Source organism: Mixophyes fleayi, chromosome 5 (genome assembly GCF_038048845.1).
Source record: "Mixophyes fleayi isolate aMixFle1 chromosome 5, aMixFle1.hap1, whole genome shotgun sequence".
NCBI lineage: Eukaryota > Metazoa > Chordata > Amphibia > Anura > Limnodynastidae > Mixophyes > Mixophyes fleayi.
Window position 1 is genome coordinate 214,264,937 of NC_134406.1, and position 22,123 is coordinate 214,287,059.

Consider the following 22,123-nt stretch of genomic DNA (forward strand, 5'->3'; position numbering starts at 1 on the left):
GTATAAGGTTGGAGTGTGACCTTCGTGAGGCATGGAACCCGAAGAACCTGACTGGCTAAGCGGGAACCCCCAGCAGTATTTGGACTATGTTTTATCGTGTCTTTAGCTGTCTAGCTGTGTACTTCACAATTATAGTGGATGAAGTGAGTCATCACTCCTTATGGGGGCTATATGTATTTTCTGTGAGGGTACATTTGTTGCAAATTAAAAACTCATTCATGTTTCGGGGCATATTCAATTGTTGGCGAAAATGCCAAAAATCTTGTGGCGCGCACTATTACCGTCATTACGGTAGTTTTCTCGCTGGATTTCGGCTCGCAGCTCACTGAGCACACGAGCTGAAATCCAGCTTACTATTACAGTAATAACGGTATTAGTTTTAACGCCGCGGGGATTCAAAAAAATTGAATATGCCCCTTAAAGTCTGTTCATTGGGTGGAGACCCTTATTTTTATGCACCAACACACAAATCACTGACCAAAACTTTTACCAGAGTTAGTTCCCCTATTGCAATTGTTATGCCCTTTGTCCATACATTATATTTGTTAGTAAGGTAGATTATTGTAATAAAGTTGGTGCTTTAAAGAGAGAATTGTATATATTTGTGATTGTTACTATTAACCAACTTGTATTTTAGATTTAATGGTCCATAACAGTACAAAATTTATTGGTGGGGTCTGATAGGGTTACTCAGCAAGCAAGTATGTTGCAAATTACTGTTCTATTGGTGGCACTACCCAAGCCTCCATATGATGCGTTATCAAAAAAAGTAGTGGAGCGAATGGGTTTGACAGTGCAAAATTGATGGTCAGTAACAACTGTAATCATTAACAATGTAGATGGAGTACACCGCTCAACTCTATATCCAAAAGTTTAGAATGAGGGAAAAGGAAAGAAAAAGAAAACCCCAATCAATATTTAATCACCATGTTTACTAAAAATTATGTATTCCAAATATGATCCCATTAAAAATTCCAAAGGCATAACTTATAATCAAACTACAAATGGCAGTAGTGTAAAAACAAATGGAGGTCTGTAAAATGAAGAATATGCAACCTTAGATTCACAGCCATAGACTCTTATACAGCATGTTAATCTGTTAAAAAAATGTTTATAACTTTAATTCCTAAACCCAAGCCCATGTTTCTTGCAGGAGAAAAGTGAATACATGAAATAACAAATTTGAAAACACACTTTCAAAATAACTGGGTGATGTTTACATATGCCAAGGTCAGAACATCTGGTAAATATATCGGATACCTCAGAGTTGTATTGTGTATATAAAACTGCTTCTTCAGTCATTGTCTGCAAGTTAACCAAGGACAGTAGTTACTACATGTGCATAAGTAGTCATCGACAAGTTAATTGAACAAGCCCCCACCAAAACACAAATTAAAAATGGTGGGTGGGGCGACAGGCACTCCTTTAAACGGGTGGAATGAGCATCCAAATGGTCTTAGAAACGCCCAGTTAATTCGTAAACAGAACTCTGGGTCTGTGCCAGTTATTTCTGGGTGGGTGTATATTCTCTCACAATCCCATTACCTTAAGAAGCACCTGCTGCAAGCACAGTGTGCAAAACTTGTATTCATGAGAATGAACCTATCAATTCACTAGGACCCACTCACATGACTCAGGCTGTGTGCCTCAGTTATGTCAGGGGTTCCTAGTGAATGTATAAGAAGCATTCTAGTGAAAATTGGTTTAGCATATAAAATGGCACCATACAATGTGTTTAAAAGAATCTCGATGAGGTCACAGGTTCATAGTGACTTAATAGAATGCATTTTCATCAATATTAAGACAGCTCACAAAATGGCTGTTTCCATTGTGTGTAGTCGAATGGTGGACTTTAAATGCTACAATGCCCAAAGAAATCACATCTGGAAATAAATACGTTAATGTGTGCATGTGTTGAAATATCCTAAATGTATTTGGAATAAATGATCGATAAACCTGAAGAAAAAAAAAAAAAAAGTCCATAACTAACCCCAACAAGCAAGTGGGGACTGCATACTCTAGTGAGTAGTTTTGTTTCTTTACATACAACTGCATTGCATTAATGGAAGAATTGCACATCAGTAAACACTGGGGTTGTTCAAAATTGTGTTTAACTTGCAAAACATCTCTGCAATACAGGCTATTAGTCAATTGTCCTCATAATGCCAACTTGTGTAGATCAGCGATGATTGCTAGGAATGGACTTGCACCAGAGGAATTAAAGCGTTTCTAAACTTTCAAGTACTAATGGCTTCAATTTGTCAAAGGAAAGATCACTGGATAACCAAATTTGTTTCTCTCTTAGGAAAAGAGGTTTCACAAACCCATCGCAAATAAAGATCAGATACAGATCATAACATTTTCCAAGTAAATTAAAAGGGTGGGCATGTACAAATGTCCAGATGCATATCAGCTGGCGGTACCCGCTTCACTGATAGGAAGAACCAGAGTGGAAGGTACAACCCCTGCTAGTGGAGTAACTGAAGCCAGTAAGAATAATGTAATTGTACTGTGGGGAATGGCCCTTTCAATGTCTGTTATGACAAGGAAAGAAATCATGGTAATGGTTTGTTTTGTGTAATAATCCCTTTGAATTTTTGAAGGATATTATAAGCGACAAACTCTATACTGCAAGGAAGAAAAACTAGGAACATAATTCATCTTATGGTATATTTTCTAGTGTACAGTCTCAGGTGTGAATAATGTGTAGTTATCATTACAGTACCCCTTTAATAATTTTACAGGTCTTTTGTTGTATTTTGATATCCTGTAGTTACCGTCCTGACTTGTATTCCTGATGCCGCTGTGTAACAGCTGTTAATGTCTTTTGAGGTGACTGAAATGTCTTATCAGTGTTCAGTTGGGATGTGTATCCCAAAATCAACATAAATTGTTCCATTTTGCATAAGAAAATTGTCCATTCAATCTAATGGCTCCTGTTTTATTCGAATGACAGGGGGTGCACGAGATGTCCTTTTCAGTTCTCGCCTCAATACATATTCACTAAACTGAGAAGAGTCAACTCCTCCTCCACATGATCCTACAATCTCAAAGCCACGTTGCTGCAGCCGCTCCAGCACCTGCAAAAGGAAAAAGAAGTTTTGCCATTAGCAGGAGTGACAGCAGTGTGAAACGGTTACTGAACGTGGATGAACTCTGCTGTATGTTCTCCTATTTCTCAATAAATTTAGTTGTGCTTGACTGTACCTTATGGCACAATCAAGCATTACTAAATGTAACTTAACGTGAGTTCCTAACTTAAAGTTAGTGCCAAAGGAGAGCTGCAGTTTCACCAGGGCATGTATTGTTCTAGTCAGTGTATGTATCACTCCTGAGGGTGTGGCATACATGCCTACTTTTACATATTCTGCCCAGGGGACAGCAACTGCTCTTCCGGTAGTCCAGGGGAAGTCCTTGCGGGAGAGAAGGCAACTATGGGCTATAGCAGAGGTGTAATTGGGTTATGAAAGATAATTTTGTGGATTGGGAGGGCTGCTATGTACAGGAGTTGTATTACAGTCAGTGTTACCTAGAGCTGACCCTGCTTCTTTATAAAGAAACTGGAGTATTTGAGTATTGTGTGCTATGCTCTATGGCAGGCCTGGCTTACAGGTGTTGTGAAACTACATGTCCCAGCATGCCCTGTCAGGTATTGGCTGCTTATCTATTCGCAAAGCATGCTGGGGCTTGTAGTTTCAGCTGGAGACAGGTAATGCTGTATAGCATACCATAGAGCAGGCCTGGCCGCCTGCTCTATGGTATGCTATACAGCATTACTTTCCAGATCCTGAATCTCCTGATTTACTCCAACTCCTCACACATTTTAATTGTTGGTTAGTTTGCACTTTTCCTCCTGGGACCTTTACTAAGAACATTACTTTATATGTATAGCTGCAATATGTGCCATTAACTCGATTGTGGTCTTTTCACTGCTTCTGGATAAAACACAGGTCTGATATCGGGAAAACAATTGTCAGAGCAGAGCGGTTTCATTTGTATGCCAAACATCTGTGTCTGGATGAAATAAATATGTTACTGAAAAACACAGACTTAATACAAAAAAAATAAAGCATGATGAGAAGGGGGAAGCACAAGTCATTAATTATTAGATTTCAGTCTGTGCTTATTTAAAGATGTATTATATCAGATGTATGAAGATTGCAATAGCTGATTTAAAGTGAACAGCAATACAGCCCATTTACAATTTATTACATGGGCTTAACATGAGGATTTTTTTTTTTTTTTACTCTTGAAGAAACTAAATCCACAACTTCCCACTATATCCCACAAAAAGAAGCTTTTTTTTTTTTTTTTACCTGAACAGAGTTGAGGTGGCAATATCCATTAAGTGGAAATCTAATAACATGTGTAGAGTCGTGGTTCCAGCCCGCATTGACAGAATTACACATCACATCCCCAATTTCTGGAAAAACTTCCTCTATGAGAGACTTGTCTCCACTCAACGTAATCCTTTCACCAAGATCTGGGGCGACTCTGACAACCAAGCACTCACAGAGCCTGGAGAAACGTCCGGCTTCTTTGTCCTGCTTCCACCTCTCCAATTCCAGAAGCATTGGTTGTAGCTGGAAGTACTTTGCTTCTTCATATAGCAGAGTGTAATCCTAGAATAATACACGATAAAGAATGCAAAACGTCTTCACCAATTTCAGAAGCACAATATGACCATAACTGTCAGTGTCAGTTTGCACATCACATTATAGAATATAAACAACAGACTGGAGTTGAGTATAAGAAAAACAAAAAATAAAGTTAACCTACTATTATAGCGGACATATAAATTTTGCAACCAAATTTCACCCCACTTAACAGTCTAATAGCTAAAGTGCTGCCTATTGTAGGTTATTTAAAATAAACACCATCAATGAACACACACAAAACAAACAAAAAAAAAATCACCTTAATATGTACACAAGATAATCTTCAGAACAAAGTAGTTTTTTTCTACTCATTGTAAGTCAACTTAAGAGTCCAATATGTCACCTATCACATTACATAAAATATCAATTAGAGGTAAAGTAATACCCTGTTGGAACAACAGGTGCTCATAAGTATAAATGATGGGTGGTCTATCTCTCAACTCCTTATTAAAAGGAAGCTTTTTATGTAGTTGGTGGTTAAACTCACAATCTAACATTGTCCCAATTCTGTAAAGTTATTTAGCCATTATTAAATGGTAGGCATCATAACCTTTGTACATCATCTTAAGGATTGTGTTAATACACAAACTTTGTTCTTATACAGGTTAATTAGATCCTGAACACTTTGATCAGTTTTTCTAAAACAACACTATAGTCTATTGTGTTTGCTAGGCAGACGTATACCATACAGCTAATTGGCTGACTTTAATGGCTAAATATACTCATAAAAAAATAAATTTCCCCTTAATTTCCTTTGTAAAAGGATTCATTTAACTGTATAATTGGAAAAAATATCCAGATATGCAGTTTGATATTAAAGATAAAGTTTACTCACTTTAAAATCATCGGAGATTAGAAGTTTTGATGTGCGCAGGAAGTTCAATATGTAACGAAACATTTGGCCATCTCTGTCAATAAAGTAATGTTGTTTTAAGCTGTCCAAAACAATGGGCTCTGTACCATCAAAGAGTCTTCCGATTCTGCAGACAGACAATTCATTTGCTTAAATAGTATATTTCTGAAGAGGAAACTACAGACAAAATGCTTGTAAACATTATAACAGCTGTATAAAATACCTTTTTAATGTGCAATGCTAAAAGTTAAAAAGATGCACTATTTTTTAGAAGCAGTACAAGGCTGGCAGACTGCTATCTGCAGGAATAGGAGAATGACAGATATTCAGCACATTGGGCATAACATTAAAACAGCAATGTTTTCCTGCTAGCTATGATAAACAATGGTGACATGTGTGCTTAACCTGCTGGTAGTGTGAGAATAGCTATAAGAAAAGGTTATTTACTTGATGTAATACTGACTTACATTCACAAACAACATATAAACACGAAGAAAGGAAAGGTGAAAGGGGAAAGGATAAAGAAACAGATATAGGCATTTGTTTTGTTTTTTATGTTGGGAAGAGACATTGTACCATACATACAATTATGTTGGAAGTTGTAGATCATTTGATTATCTTTTCTTTCAGAGTTAAACCATGCATACCTTTAGTCACTTAAAAATGCTTGCTCAACTGAAAATGATTGGTAATGTCAAATATACTATATCAGAATAGTTTGGCCACTGGATGGCACTGTTAAAGTCCCATCAAGAAAGGTTTCATTGTACTGCAAGGCAAGATATGACAGCTGCCAATTCTAAAAACCTGTTTAATAAGTGTAGCAAGCTTAAGTAAGACGTTTAAATATAGTATCACCAACACAAATTACTGATCAATTATATTGAGTTATTTATTGTATTAACTTATTTAGTTAATTCTGTTTTGTCTCCAATATCATTCAATCCTGGAACACTTTCAAAAATATAATATGTGAGGGGTGTTTTTCTCCAGTATATTATGAGGAAACCCTGCTCAGCGAGAACCTAAGCTGCTTCATCTCTTTAAATATAAACCTAAAAATGGTAATGAACCCTTGGGTAAAGTATCTCTTCTGTAGAGTGAGCAAACTGCATAATGACGACATTCTGATCACTAGGGGCACACTATTTATAAAGAGTATATTTACACTAGTCTTATAGCTTAAAAGAAAAATAAACAAACACTTGCTTTTAATGGAAATTGTAGCAGAATGAAGGAGAGCTACAGCATTGAAAAATCATATTTCCTGCATGTTATTGCTGTAATACATATAGCCGCTAATTCAATTACTAACAAATGTGCCGCGGAGGGGCTCCAGAATGGTTGTGAAGACATTCTGCAATCTCAGCAACTTTACAGATTTTTTTTTTTTTTTTTTATAAAACTCTTCATTTTGATTGGTCAGTCAAAAATAAGGAAAACAAAAACACTGAGGCTGTGGTGTGCACAGCAGAAAGCCACATCCTGGTCAGGTCTAGGAAAGATGGCAGAATCACAGTAAAAACCGCAACCAATCGCAACCCATAGAGGTGCGCAGGAAAATCTACAATGTTGGTGTATCGTAGTACCTGGAAGTGTGTGACTTGTATAGGATATGTAGCAAAATGGTTTTTTTTTGTTTGTTTTTCATTACTCATTTTACATAGCCGTTTTAACGATATATTGGGCTTTCTTTTGGTAGTATATTGGAATAAAGTCTCCTGTTAGTTGGATAATTAAAGTATAACGCCATAGAAATTGGGAACATTTATTTAGCCATAGCCTTGGTTAGCACTACTCAATAAAATATTTTTACATTTACTCTAGGATTTACAATGTTTAAAGGGACACCTAATGCATACACTTTATCAATAGTTTGGTCTATCTACATGGCCACAATAAATTGAGTGTATAAATGTGTTTATCTCCTTCTTATTAGGATACATATTAGGATTTTATTAGTTTTCTTTTCTCCCCATTAGTTCAGCCCCAATTCAAATATTTTATGTACTATTTTACTATACTTAGCTATAAAGTGATATCACAAGGAGATCTATATGCAGAAGAAATGGCAAGCACCACAAATACACAATTCTCTATTGTGAACCCAGTGTATTTGTGAGCCAACAGCCTGGCGCTATAAAATTATTACTATAAAAAAACAACAAAAAAAAACAACAACATGATACGTGCTCCAAACTGCATCAGCACAGCCCCACTTCTGGCCCTCTACTAAAGATATGAGTGCCGATTTACACAGACAGTGGCGGAGCCCAACAGTTACTGAAAAGTCATTAACATAAGAGAAATGGCAATTGACAGAGCCTACTCTTTACAGCACCATCCGTCACTGCTCTCAGGTAGGAATGAGGTCACCTGAGTGATAACAGACAGGAGTGGAAATGGCTCTGGAAAATTTAGGCCAAACTATACTTGTTAAATTTGCATATTGGGTATAACATCATGGGAGTTGGTAATAGTGTTGGTGGGAGGGGTAAGAAAACACACGTGTTTTGTTTTGTCAAGCACCACAACCATTAATGTAAACTAGTAAAAACTTGATGTCACTAAAGTGGTCCTTTTTAATATATTATCCTATATAACAGCATCTTAAAATGTAAGTAAATTCCTTTATTGAAGAGTCTCGAGTTACACCTCTGCTGGTCTGCATAATACATTGATAAGCTACATATGTCCCAGGTTGGCATGACATGTACTTTAACAAAAGCGACACGTTACCCAATGATTTAAGAGATCGTGAAAGAGTAAAATAACTAGGATACAATTAATACATTCCTTTATAGTGTATAATGCCAATACCCATAACCACAGATGTATTTTAATCCAGCTATTTATATTCTAAATATAGATGCATCATATTTACATATATATATATATATATATATATATATATATATATATATATATATATATATATATATATACACACACACACGTTTAAAAAAAAAAAAAAATCCATCAAGGAATACTGGTGACGATTTATTTTTCTCACTTGCTGAGAGATGAATCTAATGTTTTTTTCATATAATTAGCAAGAGTTCGGACTGAAGCAGAGTTTATATGTGGGTAACCATGCAAGTCAAAGCAGATCCTTTAAGTGGTTATTAGCTTGAAATAGGTAATTTTATATATTTAACCAAAATGTCCAGTACATACAGAAAGAAAAGTAAAGTAAAATTGTAAAATAGTTTATGCAAGACAAAAAGATCTAACAGCCAACACTAAAAGTCGCAAAAAGACAGACCAATATACAGAAATGGGTTTTACACTGGATTGGGCACATCTGTGTGTGGACCCAAAACTACCGATTGGGATCTAACTGATGTCAATCAGGGCTGGTGGAAAACAACCCTGAGTGAGATCATTACATGAAAAAAAACAATTGAGCGCCATAAGATCTGACCTTGTGGCTAGCTCCAATAGCTCCAAATGATTGCAAAAAATCCACATACAAACTGGACATCTTTCTGGCTACTTACCGCATGTAAGATTTATGGTTGTACATCATGTTGATAAGGTAACAGAGTCCATGCAATTGAATTATGTATGGTTCAGGTCTTTCAAGAATTGCTGTTTGCTAAAATCAGGAATACAGAGGGCCTTAGTCATTAAGGAGAGCAAAGAATAAAAAAGGAGTAACATTTGCACTTGGACAAAACCATGTTGCATTGGAGGGGGGAGGTAAATTTAAAAATTGGGGACAGATTTATAGTTGGGGTAGGGCATGTCCTAGATCAACTTTAAATTTCAGTGTAGTAATAAAGATATCAAGTATTTGTGTGCTACATGAAAAAACACCCAGTATTTAACTTATGTGCAAAATAAACTAATTTGCACCCCTTGCATTGTAACATGGTTTGTCCCAGAGAACATTTACTCCTTTTTTGCCTTAATGACTCAGGCCCAGAATGTATAAAACCTGCAGCATGGTGAACTGAATAGTACCATGCACCCAAATTCACAATGAAATTATTATTCCCAGGAAAAGTTTATCATCTGAAATATTTTGTGTGGTTTGACCCCTGTAATTATGTCCTATTTCTACATGCAGTTTATGAGAATTATGTACGGCAAACATAAGTTTTCCACTAGTGCATTATGGGGTTTTCTGCTGCTGAGCATTTAGTAGTGCCTAGTCTTGCACACATTGTTTACTGTTGGATTACGAAAGATTTGGTAATTATATGTGTGAACACGTGACATCACCTCAGAAACACTCCGCTCTGCTGCTGCCTGTGAAGAATGCAGGAGTCACATAAGGACACCCAGTGCACTGACTGGTTCTGTACTATAGCTCAGCTTACAGGAACCAAGAAGTGATTTGACAATTTGTTTTCAGCTTGCAGGGTACAACACGCCTATCAAAAACACATTCATTACATGCCGATTATTTAACACAGAGGAGGAACTTCTCCAAAATGTCAGTTTTGCTAAATCTTACAATTGACAAATGCAAGTCTTCAGAACACTCTTCCCGTGAATGAATAAGTGTTAAAAATATTATATTATATTCAGTGTTTATTCCATAGAACAGACCAGCACCAGTGTTGAGAAGATTTAAATCTGAAAAGATTAATACATTGAGAAGCTTGATCCTGTAAACGCTATCTATGTATTGTTCATAAATCTGTTCTTATTTAAGTCTCCTCAACACTAGTGCTGGTCTGTTCTATGGCATTAACACTGTTGAGCTACATTTTTTTTTTAATAGACACTGCAACATGAATTTGTTTAATAAACTTGACAGAGTTCCATTACTCAGATCTCTGTCCGATCGAGCATCTGTGTGATGTGCTGGAAAAACAAGTCCGAGCCATGGCGGCCCCACCTCGTAACTTACAGGACTTAAAGAATTTGCTGCTAATGACACCTTCAGAAGTCTTGTGAAGTCCATGCTTCAACAGTTCAGAACTGTTTTGGCGGCACGAGGGGGACCTACACAATATTAGGCAGGTGGTTTTAAAGTTGTGGCTGGTCAGGGAATGATATATTAAATACTATTGTGATGCATCTTTCTATTTTTTTTCTATTAAATTCTGTATTTTTGTTATTACTGGTCTGTTCATTGAACAACTATGGAACCTGTTTTTGAATTATGGACTATGCACAGCTTTTTAAGTTTGGATTTATTTATTGTGAATTGAGTGTGTGTGTAAATATATAAATAAAACAGCCGACGTGACTGGCATATACACAAGTCTGTGCTTGCCAGGGCACGAGCATCTGCCCCCATAACAACACAATGATACTGCATTACATTAGCGTTATATTGCTGAACCTTTTAACTTCAATCGCTGGGAGCTAGACCTAGCAGTTCCCAGCTGATGCACTGATAAGGGTGCCTGTCTTTTAAATACATCAAGCCCTGTACATACATAAATATGTACACACATCCTATGCTCGTTACTGTATAGGTATAAAGGGGCATGTGATTTATTAATAGTAAAAGTTCCTTTACTGTAAGAGCACTACAATTTGAAATTCACTATTGATGGAAAGTTATGTTGGTTAATGTAGTGGATGTCCCAACTGTTTTTCTTACATACAGACGGTTTGTCAATCATGCCGCCAGTGAAACAGCACTGACCTAATCTGCTTAACTACATATTACTGTAGACTGCTGAAAAAAAAAAGTTAAAAAAAAAAAAAAGTAGGAAAATCTGAATATGTAGAGTAGGCGCAGATGCCGTCTGTTCAATATTAAAGAGAGCAGGGGCAGGTTGGGCTGTAGGGGCAGGGAGCATCTGCCTGTCCCACAGTGGGTTACTTTGGGCTGGGTCATCTGCTTTTTTTTCCTTTAAAATAGGCTGCTGAGTCGAGACTTGCCAGCCCACCCCTGAAGAAGAGCGAACTAAATGTTAAATTTAACAACTTCTCTAATGATAATATAATGATAACTCTCTGATAGACTATCCCACCACTAAGTGAAATGCTTGAAGAAATACACTGGGGGGAAACTAAAACAAAACATGATCTACCAAACACAATGAGAATGCGGTTAGGCTCTTGTACATGAGAAAGGTTTACTCAGTCCAGACCAACAGCACATTTCAAAATAAGGATGAAGTTATTTACTAAATCCTCCCTGATGAGATCCTAAGTAGAAGACCTGCAAAGAAATTCTAGCAGTATTCTTATGCACTAAACCACTGGCTTATTAACCTTAAACTGGTGTTGCTGCTAAGATAATGCCTATGTTTCCTTTTGATCCAGAAAATTCTAGCAAGCAAATATTTACTCCCACACGTGCAGAAGACTACCCTCATACTCCTAACTATACAGGGTCCATGATGAAGACGATAAAACCCTTATTTGCAGCCTGTTTTGTGCCCTTGGCTACAACTTAGACCAGGCAGACCGTATATAACACAGGCCATTGCCTGATGTATTTGCAATTGGTCCCATCAAATCAGCATGAACAAACCTCACACATGAAATGATATGCTCAACAAAGTGATATTACAACAAGTGTCTCCTTACTGGGGCTACTTGATACAGGATATGATTAGGTTTCCGATTCTTCATAGGGAACTCTAAAATATAATTAACCAGAGAGCAGACATCTGTAGATCTCTGCAGTGAGATAAAGGCAGTGTAATGCTACTGAAGAAACATCTCAGCTGTCACCAGCTTTGTGTCTTACGGTCATCTCAAGATTATTAAGCCAGCAGAGAAGATGCTTCGTTTTAAAACAAGGGTTTTTTAGAATGATATGAATAACTCTGTATACTAGATCAAGTCCGTATTTCTGGGGGGCGATGCTCTCGGAGTCACTTTCCTAGAGGTAAAACTTTGGAAAGTACAAGATAAAAACCTCATCCCCATCTGCAAAGATTCTGTATTCCCTCGAGACGTCTGACAAAGCTACTCTGGGAGAAGAGAAGGACTTGACTCCACTGTGCCAAAAGGCACTATAACATAGCTGACATTTTGTTTTGGCAGTGTGCAATTGAAGGTGCAGGTCTCTAAATAGACCGTCAGAGATTGTTAGTACAAACAACTTTAAAGACTTAACTGATATTACTCTTGACATTAGGCTTACAATTAGCAATGACATTGTCACTGCTACATATACAGATTCCTGGATTTCACAAAAACAAAATATTAACAAATTTACAAGCTCCTTTGCTTCTTCATAAATTTGCAGTTGTCGCTATAATTATTGGTCTAAAAGAAAAAGACTACTTGCAATTTTTTATGTTTAAAAAAATAAAATAAAAAAAAAAATGGACTAAGGGACTGGTATAAAGTCTTAGCTCCTGCACAACAACACTTTTCACAGGGAAAAGGCTAATTTTAGTCATTTATCAAAGTCCCGAGGCTGATAAAGGCTATCGTCAGCGGTCAAGGCACAGAGAATCCCATTTAACAAGGTAAAGTACAATTAGGAAAATAAGTATTTAATTTTTTTAATAGTTTTTTTTTTTCCTTAATTAACCTAGAACTGGAAACCCAAGTCCGAGCTTCAAGTTTCAGTGTGCATACACTCACAACTGCGCAGAAGCACCCTGCACTGGCTTGGCTAGCTGTCAGTCTACTCCTACTGCTGCCAGCCAGTATCGCCTGGGAGATCAGCAATGCTCAGCTTCCCTGGTGACAATTTTTGGTAAATCCCAGTAAAACTTAAATTTTCTATTGCTACTTATTGCTCTGGTATCATAAATTGGCCCCTTATTGTACAGAATAGATCTGGAAAGAAAAACTCTTTCATATGTTCAGTCATTTGCTAGATATACTCTCTAATAGTGTGTGAACACCACTTATCTTTACTGCAGAGCATATTAATCTTTGGGGAGCTGGTTGCATGCAGTCTTCTGTCTACAGTCAGCCCCTGTGTTTAGGGCCGATAAACACAAAATCATATTTCTGGTTTGACATGCACGGGGTGGGCTGTCTGCAGATAAGATTGCACCTGCCACAGAAAGATGAAAATGCTGCAGGTAATTGCTATATACATTCTATTAGAGGGAGTATCTAGCAAACAATTATACAGAGGATCAGGTTTAGATTTGTGAAATTGGCATTTTGGGGCATATTCAATTCTTTAGAATCCCAGCGGCGTTAAAACTATTACCGTTATTACAGTAATAGTAAGCTGGATTTCAGCTCGCAGCTCCCTGAGCAGTGAGCTGAAATCCAGTGAGAAAACTACCGTAATAACAGTATTTATGCGCACTATTACCGGAATAATGGTAATAGTGCGCACCGCAAGATTTTTGCCTATAACGCCAAGAATTGAATATGCCAGGGTTTCCCAAACCCAGAACTCAGGGCTCCCTAACAGTGCAGGTTTTCCATATCTCCTTGCTGGAGCACAGGTGTATTCATTACTGACTGACACATTGTAACAGATCCACAGGTGGTCCTAATTATGTCACATGTGATCCAGAAAACCTGCACTGTTAGGGAGCCCTGAGGACTGGGTTTGGGAAACCCTGGAATATGCCCCTTTGGATCTGTTTTATAAATAGAACACACAAAAAAGTGGACTTATTGTATAAACTTATTAAGTGCATAGTATCAGCTCATCTTGTACACAATTACAATTCCTAAGTTGAACACTAATGGGCTGATTTAATTGGCCAATTTAAACCTTTCATTGACAAGAAAGAGTGGGCCTAGTACTTTAGCACACGGGGGGTTCTAAGAAGTTAAAATTACACTTATCTGTCCCCCACAGTTATTTCCTTCCTGTAGGTGGTGAATGTAGAGGGTGGTTATTTAATGTAATAAAGTGCCACCCCTCATTCACTGCCTTCAGAAAAATAATTAAGAGCCAGGGAATGGGGAGTGGGCACTAAAAGTGCTCTATTTTCTTTATACTTTCACCTTGAACGCAGAGCGTCTCCTCTTTCAAATGAGGTGCCCAACGAATAGTTATTATCTGGTGATCACCAGACAATGATAACCTACTCTTCAGAAATAATTAGAAGTCCAGTGATGGAGGAGGACACAGATCTCCCCCAGCCTGCCTACTAAGGGGCCATATCATCTTTCAAATGATATGGCCCCTTAGTAGTCACTTGTCATTACTTTGTCATTTTCTAGTGCAGACTATAAAATGAAAAACTACGTGGAGAATCCTGACTTGATGTTGGAATGTAACCAACTCAAAAAGTGCCAAAATATGTGTTCAGCAGTGAAGGGATTAAACCAGACGGTCACAAAAAGTGTGTGTGTAGGTGTGTGTGTGTGTGTGTGTCCACCTATGGTGGCCAAGAAGTATTCCAATAAGTCAAGATTTTATGGAAACTCAGCCAGTTGGTAGCACAAGTGGAACCAGCTTTAATGTGTGCGCTGTATTCACTGCATGTAATATACGATCAAACTCAGTTGTGAGACCATGCCCACACAACTCCGTTCATATAAACAATGTGGCACAGTAGGTTGACAATATTAGAACTCCATACTTGGGAGCTGGTTATTATAAGAAAATATATCTTATACTAGTAGAGACCAGAAAAAGGTTCTCAACAATGCTAGGTCAAAAAAACAAAAAAAACAAACAAAACAAAACGCATCACCTAGAAGATTCCAGTTAATTTACACCAAGCATGAATGAATTATCAGCAGTTAGATGCTACTCTATATTATATTGTCAACACTTTTCAGATTAAATGTGCAACTTCAACATTACATCTTATCCATGACAACACTGAGAGGCCTTGATTAACTATCACTTTCCATGATGGAGACAAACCTCTGTGGGGCAGACACACATTTTAAAGCATCATTTTTTATATTTGCATTGACTGTTTTTGTTGCTCTAAGACAGGAAGGGTTTTCATTTGTTATCCAAGCTGTAGGGCCTCTATGTCCACCCTTGGCGTTTAGAGAGAGAGAGAGAGGGGAAAAAATAAAAAAATAAATCAATGATGTATCAGCAGCCTGGATGAAGTCTGCAAATTCAGGAGTCTAAAGCTTAACTGCAGCTTCATTAACCGGTTCCAGTAATCTCAACGCACAGACTGAATGTGCCATAATATGTATTTCATTTGAATAAAGTACATAATGTACATAGGTCTACATAAAATAAACACAGTTTGGTATTTATTTATTTTTTAAATGTCCAGTACCGGAGCATGTTTTGAAGATTATCACAGGTCCGTTTGCTTCAGATAATTACAATCTTAGTTTAAACTTGAATGGGTTAAATCTATTTTGAAAGCTTTCCTTACATTGTCAGTATGAATTGAAGTTGTTTCCATACCTTGTCGGAATTTATAAAAAAGAAGCTACGTAAAAAGTATAGTTCAGCAAAACCCAGCATATAGGCTCCAGCAGGCCTAATTATTAACAAGCGGCAATAACAAAACAATTTGCTAACAAAACTGTTCAACTGCCTTGGAAATACTGGCCAGGATTGTTAAGGGTTAACCTGTCTTCACTGGCAACAGGGCTTTTAGCTCTATCAAAAATATACCCCCAGGTTACAGGTCTGTGACCTGACTTCTAGTAATCTGCAGCAAGTAAACACTGCATTTAAAAAATAAAAATTGTTATGGTTTCTAAGCCCTTTAATATATTCTCAGAGTATGTTTACAATCACTTCTATTATACCTGAGTGTAGGAGACTGCAAAAAAACACAATAACACAATCAATATTAAAAGCAAACTGTCTTCACATGGTGACAGATAACAGACACGAGGAAACTACTATAAATATGGTCTTCACAAAAAAAAAAAAGAATTTTGTATTTTAAAACTTCTTCCTAATATTTATAAAACCTTTTGATTATGTACAATCACATCCGCAAGAAAAAGGGACCACAAGGAAGGAATGTGGATAAGCTCTCTACAGAGGGCACAGAAGAAATTATATTTACGCATCAACAGAACATATCTGCACAGTAGGAGACAATCCACAACAACAAAAAACGAAATTAGAGTTACGCCAACAATTAGCTGCTGAACAAGGAGATGCAGAACCAGTGTTAGCAGTAAACTATGATGACCTGATTTCCAGAAAAAAAAACAAAAAAAACAACTTGCAGATAAAGTTTCTGGGAAAGTTTTTGAGAACCTCTAAGTTTTACACACACCAGGCCTGTTGCCCAGAGCATAGAGCAATTAAACTAGAACACAAAATGAGCCAGAGTAAATCCTATGTCATGCAGTACCAGGAGACTTTCCATAAACATTGGACAAATACCAACTTCATAGAAAACATAGGTCACCATTACATGCTAAAAATTAGAAATTGGTTGAAAATTGTTGCTTTGCACAAACAGATACTTCTGAAAGACAATGACTCACCCTAAAGGCAAGATCTCAAGTTAGCAGAATTGTTCTAAATAGATTTCCTTTGCATTCATATAATTACTTGAATACTAGATACAGGTATGGTATCAGTTACCCAAAAACCAGAAAGAAAATATTAGCTGCCTTCTGGTAATAAAATACCACATACGTCCATGGTCACCAACATGCTTCTCTACATTGACTAATAGGAGCTCTGGTAAGCAGTTTAATAAGGTTCCAATGTGGGAGAAGGGAATGAGTCATTTTTAAATGCAGTTCAGTGTATTTCAGGCATGGTGTTCCAAATTACAGAAAGAACGAAAAAAACAAAAACACATCTTAATCCAGAGAACCGGGAATAATCATTACTGATGAAAGTGGATGTCAAAAAAAAAAAAAAAAAAGGCAAAGTTTGTGATAGACACGAGATTTGAGGGATAATTTAAATAAATCAGGCATATTAGGGATAAAATAGTCCTTAATTTTGTGATAGCAGTGTTTGATTTGTCATTTTATCACCACCTTACAATAAAAATACTTGAGCACCAGGAAAGAAAACTAAATGTACCTGAACACTGGAAGTGTTTGCTAGATCAGAAATATCTGAATTACACTTAGAACCATATCTAGAAAACATGAACTGTATTTTTTGTTTTCTTACCTGGAATCTGGGTATTTTGTCAGAGTTGCTAAACTGCTGGTGTACATGTGCCCACCAACATCAATGTGAACAGGTGCATTGGACTTAGTGAGTTGTGCTGGGGTGGGAATGCCTTGATTGTTCAGAGGTGAGGCAGGTGATCTGGTGATCAGAGGTCTTGACATGTTGGGTCTAGTGTCCTAGGAAAACAAAACAAAGATAAATTTGATGGAACAAGGTGTGCACATTGAAAAACATAAAAATGCAGTTCACAAATAGGAGCTACATCACACTGACCATTGTAATCTATACTCTGTAGGACCAGCACAGTATCTCCTACACAATTTGTACCTCCCACAAAAGTTGGCTGGGAATGTAGAAGAGGCAAAGCTCAGGAGAAATCCATCAAGAATTAACGATACCCTCAGACAGAATGCTCAACTAAAACTACTCATGTCAGTAAGCATGGCTTACCCTGATGAGGGTTATCCTCATAGCTATCATTTCAGTCCTCCATTCTGGACTACTGTAGCGATGCAGTGCTCAAAATTGTAGTAAGTGTAATTAGATGCACAGACAGCAGCATTTTACCAATACATATAAAATACATAGCGTTTTATATTTTAAACACACATCCAACACAAACAAAATTCAGCTTAATAGCTCTGGGTCAGACTAAATAGGGGGCAGGCTTCTCTAAAACACTACTGGTATTATTACTACTACATAACATGGAATATGTTTTAATATTGTTATGTACCTCTATGACTTGTGGACAGTGTGCCCTGTTCCTGCTATGGAGCTGGGTGAAAGCTATTTTTCTGGTAGAAGTCAATATTCAATAGACCTAAGGCTTGTTATCATGAGTGTTTTGTCCCTTGTGTGTGCTGTTAATAGAAAATGCTGGAATATTACATAGGCTTAGGGATCGTTGATCCCTATAAGAACATATATCTTCAGTTTACACAGATTACTAGACTAAAACAACGGAAGTTTAATATGTTTTTCCAAAGTTTAAAAGACTTATATTACATAATGCATTTACTAGTTTAATACATAATAAAATTAAAAAATTTACTGCAACTCTTCACACACCATGGGGTATATTTACTAAACTGCGGGTTTGCAAAAGTGGAGATGTTGCCTATAGCAACCAATCAGATTCTAGCTGTCATTTTGTAGAATGCACTAAACAAATGAAAGCTACGATCTGATTGATTGCTATAGGCAACATCTCCACTTTTTCAAACCCGCAGTTTAGTAAATCTAGCCCCATGTGTCATGGTAACCAATTTTTAAAGCTCTTCCATATGATTAGTTAAATGAGTTATAAAGAAATAGATTAGAAACATGTAAATAGAAAGCCTTTCAGTACATTCTGTGACACCATCTTAACAAATAATACTTAAATATCCATTTTGCAGCACCCAGTATATTAACCAATAAAATCTCCCCTTGGTATCGGTGCTAAAAATTCAAGCCCCCTTTTTACCATCTGCACCACTTCCCTTCCTAACTGCAGGTAGAAGTACTTTACCATTGTGAGGGGGTGGAGCACAATGGACCTGAAAGGCCACTCATGGCTGCCTCCTGTGTGAAAACAAACTCACAATAATCCAGAAATGTCTCTACTCAGATATAGAGATTTTAATAAGGATTTTGGCCCTGTCATCGCAGACTGTTAAATAAACTTGAAAGCTTGGGATTGGATTCTAAGATAGTTGGATGGATAAGATCTTGGTTGCAGGATAGAAAACAGAGAGCTGTAGTAAATGGAGTGCATTCACAGGAGGAAGAGGTTACAGTGGAGTACCCCAAGGATCTGTACTTGGACCAGTGCATTTTAATATCTTTATTGGTGACACTGCTAATGGTATTGAAGGGGAAGTATGCCTTTTTGCAGCTGACACAAAGATATGCAACAAGATATACACACCAGGAGGGGTAAGAAAAATGATTGATGATCTAGGTAGACTAGAGGAATGGTCAAGAGTGTGACACAACTACAGTTTAATGCAACATCATGAACTTGGGTATCAAAAACCCAAAGGCTAAATATAGTATTAATGGTCTGAGGAGGAAAGAGATCTAGGAGTCACTATTTCAGTTGACTTAAAGTCAGGTAAGCAATGTAAAAAAGCAATGTGGAAGGCAAGTCAGATGCTTGATTGCATAGGGAGAGGGATCAGTAGCAGAAAGAAAGAAGTAATAATGCCACTGTATAGGTCATTGGAACGGCCTCATCTAGAATACTACGTTCAATTCTGGAGGCCATATCTCCAGAAGGTTATCAATACATTAGAGACTATACAAAGAAGGGCAACTAAAATGGCGCATGGCCTACATCACAAAACTAACCTGGATAGACTAAAAGATCTTAATATGTATAGTTTGGAGAAGAGAAGAGAAAACAGTGACGTGACAGAAACATTCAAATATATCAAGATTTTTAACAAGGCACAGGAGGGAAACATTCAAAAGAAGAGAAATATTAGAACACAAGGACATGCACTGAAACTGGAGGAAAGTAGGTTCAGAGGAAATTTGAGGACAAATTACTTCACAGAAAGTGTAGTGGATAAGTGGAAAAGTCTCCCATCAGAGGTGGTAGAGGCCAATACAATAAAACAATTTAAACATGGAATAGACATAAGGAAATCCTTAAAAATAAATAATGATTAAATCGGGTTAGAGGTTACCATAGGTTAAAAAATGGGCAGACTAGATGGGCCAAGTGGTTCTTATCTGCCGTCAAATTCTATGTTTCTAAAACAAATACACAGAAGAATGTGAACTTAGTGCCCCATTAAACATTCATCTGAAAACGTTAGTAAGACAATTTGGTTGTATTAGACCAAATGGGCCAAAGCAAACAATCACAATCTGATCATTTGGACTTGATGAGCCAGGTCATTGGCAGACAAGATTAGAATGCTTCGGGGTCTGTGTGCAGTCATCTGTCAACCAGAATGCATAGTTAGAGGCAGGGCCGGATTAAGGGAATGGAGGCCCCTGGACTATGGGAGCCTCCATTCCCCCATGAGGCCCCTCCTTTGAGCCCACCGTCACCTCCCCCCAAGCGCTTACCTCCTTCTCCTGTCACTGTAGTCCCACTCTCACGAGATCTCCTCAGTAAGGAGATTACTGAGCACCGGCGAAGGACTACAGTGACAGGCTCAGCAGCATTGATCAGACCGGGGGCGCCCCCGCCCCCACACCGATCAATAATGCTGCTGAGCACTTCCAAGGGCCCCATGGATGCCTGAGGCCCCTGGGCTGTAGCCCATTTAGACCTCGAGTTAATTGGGCCCTGGTTAGAGGTTGGAATGAGCACATATCTAAAAAAGAACGTTACTTACACACAGTGGAGGCATCCATGAAGTGGGCTGATTAATGTGCAAGGCAATATGACTGATGTTTGAATAATATTCACAAGTTACTGGTTCCTTTTGAATTTACAGGTCATGGATATCCGCCTACAACATGGATGCCTCCACTACTCTATATAGGAGAGAGGTTTACTTTAAAGAGAACTTGTCAGATTTTACGTTGTCTTTTTATTTCAGTATTACATACCGCCTTGTCTACTCACCAAAAATAAAAACCAAACAGTGAGTTACACATAATATAGCGTGTTATCTATGATGATAGAGCGGCATGGCTAATATGCTTTCTCTTGGATCAATACCTTACAGCTGTGAGATATGGAGAAAGCCTGTCTGGGATAAAGCCATAGCACTAGTATACCAATCTATATTATATACTCTATGTAGGCAAGGAGCACACCATTTTAACAAACAGTCAATGCATTCTTTATTTAATTAAAAATTAAAAATAAAATGTAGAACCTCGTAACACATTCTATTTAATTCTGGATTTCCTCCCCACCCAGGAAACCTGAGTGTTCTGAAATAACCTGACAAAAGGGAGTGCCAGGTGCGGCATCTTCGCTCTGAGTCAACAAATACGGGCAACAGTCACAGCACTACATTTCTCCATGTCCATGTTCAGCACTTCACGTATGTTGGAAAAATAAGACATAATAACAATGTGGACATTTTGATACTTAATAAATTGGAAATATATAACTTTCAACGTAAATATTTTACTTCTGTAGCATTACAACCACAAAATGTATAATTCCCTGCACAAGCTAGTATACATCAGCTACACTTTGTACGGGGTGAAATCTATAATACATTTAGATATATGAAAGCATTTGTTCTGCTGCCATTACACCCCTGGACTAGTGAAGCTTTAGAAATACTGATGCCATCCTATATGAAATAATACCGCAATACACATCGTGTAAAGGTGCACTGTTATTTAGGGTGAGCTGAATTAGCAAGCGATTCATTTCAGCAATGAGCTGTAGAAACTGAATACAATTGAAAGTTTCTCTCCTGAATTGCCATGGGTCCACATTATAATCCCATACTGCTGCATGCGTGCTATGAGATAAGGAAGAGGTACTGAATGTCTGATTATTCATTCAACACACAGATCTACAGACGTATATACAGAAATTGGCTTCAATTGATAATATGTAGATACGTTATGTGATGCTCCTATGATACATTCACCAACAGGGCACAAAGTGATATATTGGAGGTCTATGTTAAGATAATTGCCCTCTTGAAAAATAGGGACAAGGGCATTTCATTCTCAATTACATGTCATCCTGGAGTGCAAGCAGATAATGCAATGCTA

The 22,123-nt window shown here is 37.5% G+C and overlaps 1 protein-coding gene across 1 annotated transcript in view; it reads right to left on the reverse strand.

The window, feature by feature from the left end:
* Nucleotides 1–911: 911 nt before the first annotated feature.
* KCTD1 (potassium channel tetramerization domain containing 1) overlaps nucleotides 912–22,123 on the reverse strand; it is a 46,432-nt gene continuing 25,220 nt past the window's right edge. Inside the window, exons 2-5 of the mRNA XM_075213455.1 lie at nucleotides 17,435–17,613; nucleotides 5,494–5,638; nucleotides 4,317–4,622; nucleotides 912–3,080 (exon numbers count right to left, since the gene is read on the reverse strand). Of these exons, the coding sequence (XP_075069556.1) occupies nucleotides 2,922–3,080; nucleotides 4,317–4,622; nucleotides 5,494–5,638; nucleotides 17,435–17,613 (789 nt within the window). The 3' untranslated portion in view covers nucleotides 912–2,921. The remainder of the gene's footprint in view (nucleotides 3,081–4,316; nucleotides 4,623–5,493; nucleotides 5,639–17,434; nucleotides 17,614–22,123) is intronic.